The sequence below is a fragment of the Nannospalax galili genome, unplaced genomic scaffold, assembly GCF_000622305.1.
Source record: "Nannospalax galili isolate Female #2095 unplaced genomic scaffold, S.galili_v1.0 scaffold1241, whole genome shotgun sequence".
NCBI classification, from domain to species: Eukaryota; Metazoa; Chordata; class Mammalia; order Rodentia; family Spalacidae; genus Nannospalax; species Nannospalax galili.
In genome coordinates, this window is record NW_008343658.1 from 246,975 (window position 1) to 251,949 (window position 4,975).

The following is a 4,975-nucleotide window of genomic DNA, read 5'->3' on the forward strand; positions in this document are numbered from 1 at the left end:
GCTTATATGTCCATGTTTATTCTATGAAAAGCACTTCTGCATCATACAATTTGTCAATCCCTTAGGAAATGATGGTGTTGTGTCTCAGGTACCTTGAGAATTCTTTGCTCTTCTTAGATGCTTCCAGTAGGCACAAAGACATAAATCCTTCATCGTGTCAGAGATGGTGAATTTCTGTACTTTGTTGCAAGTCATATTTAACAAGGTTTACAATATTTCAGATAGGGGAATTATAGAAACCTTTGGAAATAGTAAGTTCCTATACTTTCCTACCATGCAGTAAATTAGTCAAAAATAATGTCTATAAAACAACATGGAAATCATCAAATAAGTCCTAGTTTACAATGAGGTGAGTAGGAATGAACCACTGATTCCCTTTTTATCTCCAGGATAATGACTGAAATATGGAAGAGTACATTTGCCAGAAATCTAGGTACACAGCTGAAGACTGCTAAATTACTGAAGGATCAGTGATTCGATGTCTTTTTCTGTTGACTTACAAATGGGTAACTGTAAAAATTACAAATAAATGCAATAATGATCTAACTTTAGAAGTCTATTAATTTTATGAGACTCATTATATCCAATAAAACTAAAAGCAATTATATTTGTGGACCGTGGTCATATGATCACATAGTGTGATTTATGTTGTTTTCTCTTATGGTATATGCTGTGAGGATAAATGGTATGTATAACTGTTGAAGCAGAACAAATAAGTGATTTCATAAGAGGAAATTCTGATGAAAATATTATATAATTAAGCAACAAATCAATTTGACCAGTGGGAAAATTTGTATCAATGAGAACATTTTATAATACATTGTTTCACACATGCCTGTGTCTGACCATGGCAATGACTTCTTCAGTGGTTATTGTTTCCATCAGAGATAAATCGAGAATACTGAATATTTTTCAAACCAAAGCCGGTTTGACACATTAAGATTCTTTGTCTTAAGCTGATTAATCAGCCTACATTATGTTATCTCAAGTGTTCAAATCCTTTAGGGAACATTTAAAGATCAAAATGTTCAGGTGTCTCCTATTGTAAATTCCTGTAGAAGTCAAAGGAAAGAACATCCTTTACAATTATTTTGGTTCTTTATATCTTTATTATTGAAGAGTACTGTTTTCTAAAGAATGAGTTGTGCTTCAGACGTTATAAATAATTATATTACTATCCTTTATGCAGAACACATGATTTTACACATTTTCTATTTTTAAATATTATAAATTATTTTATGATGATTGAAATGCCTAATAACAAATTTCCCCAGAGATACCACTAATTTATCATGAAAAAATGTTCTATGAATTGACTTCTAATTAGAATACGAATATGAATACAATCTTGTATCAAAACTTTAGTAAAATACTGTAATTTTGAAACCATGACTTGTGAAAACAACCTCTCTTAGTCTGATACCTTGCTGTGAACATAAGCCAGAACTCATTTTACATCTAATCTGAGTGCTTTAACATAATATATGTAGTTTGTGAATGGTAATTGTTATATAGCTCTGAACAGATCAGATTATTGTTCTTTGTCAATATTCTAATAGGACTGCACAACCTATCTAAAATTTGTCTCAACTACATTCTCATCACACATTTTGGGCTTAGATTTTATGACATATTTTCTACTTGGTTTTCTGTCCTGATCATGCTCATTGAGACATAATAATGTCCTGGCATGCACAGTAGGAAATGAATGAAGAGATGTATGTATTATGTATGTATTCAGAATATAAGCATAAAATAACTATTTGTGATCCTGCAATGCCTTACTATATTTCAATTCACGAAAAATAGGACATGATGCTCACTATAGGAGCATTTGAAAACTATTTATAAAGAAAACATGAAGTGGTGTCTGGCATTCGTCACCACAGATGCACAATTTAAACATCAGGTGAATTTCACCTGTTTGTTACATGAAAACCATCACTTAAGAATCAGGTATGCTAAGCTGAGATTGACTGATTAAAATGGTATCAATGCATTAGTTCTAACTACTCACATATCTAGGTTTATCTCCATGGATATTAGCATTACATGTCAGAAATAAATTGTTAGTCAAACGGTATTTTGATTCTCCTTTAAATTTCAAAAATTAAGGAAATTTTATGCTACTTTAGTTCTTGCATGTTATACAGGATATGTGCATTTTCTAAGCTCTAAAGGTATTATAATTATTCATATGAAAATTTCAAAAATTTCTACACTTATACGACTATATATTTGGTAGAATACATAAAGTATAGGCTTGAATCAAGCTACAGTAGAAATATAAGGCATTTGTCTTATATATCTATATGTTAAAGGTCAATGATCTTAAAACATTAGTTTTCCAGTTACAGGCTAAATAGTATTTAGCATTATTTTCACACAGATCTTTTCTTACCCATTAAAACCTGACATGAGACTGAGGACAGTAATGGGAAGTAATACTAGAAAGACAGTTTATGGCAGCAGGTTAAACTGATGGAGCAACCTTGAAATGAAAGGTGTGATCTTCTTCGGGCCAGTTATTTAATAGACACTTAAATCACCTCTGCACTCACCCTGCTAGAATCTCATTTCATACTCTCGTGTATTTTCTTCTTTGGAGGTTTCTTTCTTAGAAACTTCCTATACTGGTCTCAATAAATTGGTGTTACTGTGACTACTGGGAACACAACCATTTCCTATAACCATTGAATTATTCAAATCATACCTTACTCAAGACAATTTATTCAGAAATTTTTAACTGCCACACATTAGAACCGTTCATTGGAATAATGTATTGGAAAGATGGGGAGAGATTAACACCAATGAAATAAAAAAGCTGTATTTTAAATGACCGACATGCCTCCCATAATGACTTAACCATACACAAGAGAAAAATCTGATTTATAAAATCATACTAATAAGACAAAGGATATATATATATATACAAATATACATATATGTATATATATACATATATGTGTATATGTGTGCATGTCTGTGTGTGTATTTATGGAATGAACTATGACATGTAAAAGTAGCTGTACATTGGTAAAACTGAATATGGAACTTTCTATGATTGACAAGGAGCAAATATCTTTCCTTCTGTGTGATGTACTTCTTACTTTCTGTAGACTTGTTAGGGCAAAGGTGAAATGAAGAACCAGTCAACAGAGATAGTGTTCGTTTTGCTTGGACTGTCAGATGATCCTCAGCTACAAATTGTCATTTTCCTTTTTCTGTTTTTTAACTACGTTTTGAGCATGATGGGGAACTTAGTCATCATCCTCCTCACCATGCTGGATCTCCGACTAAAGACGCCAATGTATTTCTTCCTCCGAAACTTCTCCTTCTTAGAAATTGCTTTCACATCCGCCTGCATCCCACAGTTCTTAATGGGCATTCTCACTGGAGACAGAACAATTTCCTATAATGCTTGTGCAGCCCAGTTATTCTTTTTTTTCCTAGTAGGAGGCACAGAGTTTTACCTCCTGGCCGCCATGTCCTATGACCGCTATGTCGCCATCTGCAGACCACTGCATTACCCAGTCATCATGAACAGCAGAGTATGCAAACAACTTGTCCTCAGCTCCTGGGTAACAGGGTTCTTAATCATCTTTCCTCCTTTGCTCTTGGGACTGAAACTGGATTTCTGTGCTTCGAGAATGATAGATCACTTCTTATGTGACACTTCAGTCTTGCAGCTGTCTTGCACAGACACACGACTCATAGAATTAATGGCTTTTGCCTTAGCTGTGATGACCCTTATCATCACCTTGATCTTGGTGATCCTCTCCTACACACTCATCATCAAAACCATTCTCAACTTCCCTTCAGCTCAACAACGACGAAAGGCCTTTTCCACCTGTTCCTCACACATGGTTGTTGTCTCTCTCACTTATGGGAGTTGTATCTTCATGTATATGAAAACATCAGCAAAAGAAAGGGTGACTTTAAACAAGAGTGTATCTGTGCTCAACACGTCTGTGATTCCTTTGTTAAACCCTTTCATTTACACGCTAAGGAATCAGCAGGTGAAAGAAGCTTTCACACTTATGCTTTACAGATTTTGTTCTTTTCAAAGCAATGGACCAAGAGTTTTACATAAATAATATGCTGTTGGAACATGAATGAGAAAATTGAATGCTATTGTCATATATGTACATCGGTTATGGTATATGTCATTTCTTGCTTTTTCACATCATATATAGGTTTTTAAGGTAGCCTATGGTCTTCTTTCTGAATAGATCTTCCAAATCACTAGATGTAAATTGCCTTCTTCATTAACAATGTCTAATCCTATCCTAATGAGCAATCTTCTCATAAATTGTAGTTTTATTTTCCAAATGTTTTGTGCAAATAAATTGTGTTAGACATAATTATTTCAATACATGTATTAATTGCTAAACATTTCATTTGCTGGTCTCTAAAATAGAGACCAGCACAAAACATGATGATCATTACATAGCATAATTGAGGTTGTCATAGAAAAGAACTAGGAAATGAGTAGATTTAAAGATTAAATTAGCCTTCCTGAAGGAAGCATCACATGATGAATCTTGAAAAAAAATAAGATTGAGCCAGGTGTGGTGGTGCACGCCTGTAATCCCACCACTTAGGAGGTAGAGGCAGGAGGATCTCTATGAGTTCAAGTCCAGTCTGGTCTACATAGTGAGTTCCAGTACAGCTGAGGCTACAGGGAGACCATGTCTCAAAAAGACCCCCAAAAATTAAGATTGAAGGGCTCTTTGATGAGAACTGTGATACATGTAAAGGACTGAGATATTCCTAGAGAATTTTCACTTGTAGAGTCATAACAACAGTGAGTTATACGTCAGCATATCTAGATGACTTTGTATGTATAAATAACATATTTTGGGTTTTGATGTTAATGACATATTTCTTCATATTCCCAAATCCTAGAAGTGATACTACAAATTTTTGGAAAAATTAGCATACAATTTTTTATACCTCAGGTTGGAGACATTTC

The 4,975-nt window shown here is 33.9% G+C and overlaps 1 protein-coding gene across 1 annotated transcript; it reads left to right on the plus strand.

Annotated features, from left to right (window-relative positions):
- Positions 1–3,140: 3,140 nt before the first annotated feature.
- Positions 3,141–4,548, plus strand: LOC103739536 (olfactory receptor 6C6-like). Its single transcript, XM_008839950.2, has 2 exons — positions 3,141–4,035; positions 4,538–4,548. The coding sequence occupies exons 1-2, from the start codon at positions 3,141–3,143 to the stop codon at positions 4,546–4,548; spliced, it is 906 nt and encodes a 301-aa protein (XP_008838172.2).
- The last annotated feature ends 427 nt before the right edge of the window (positions 4,549–4,975 follow it).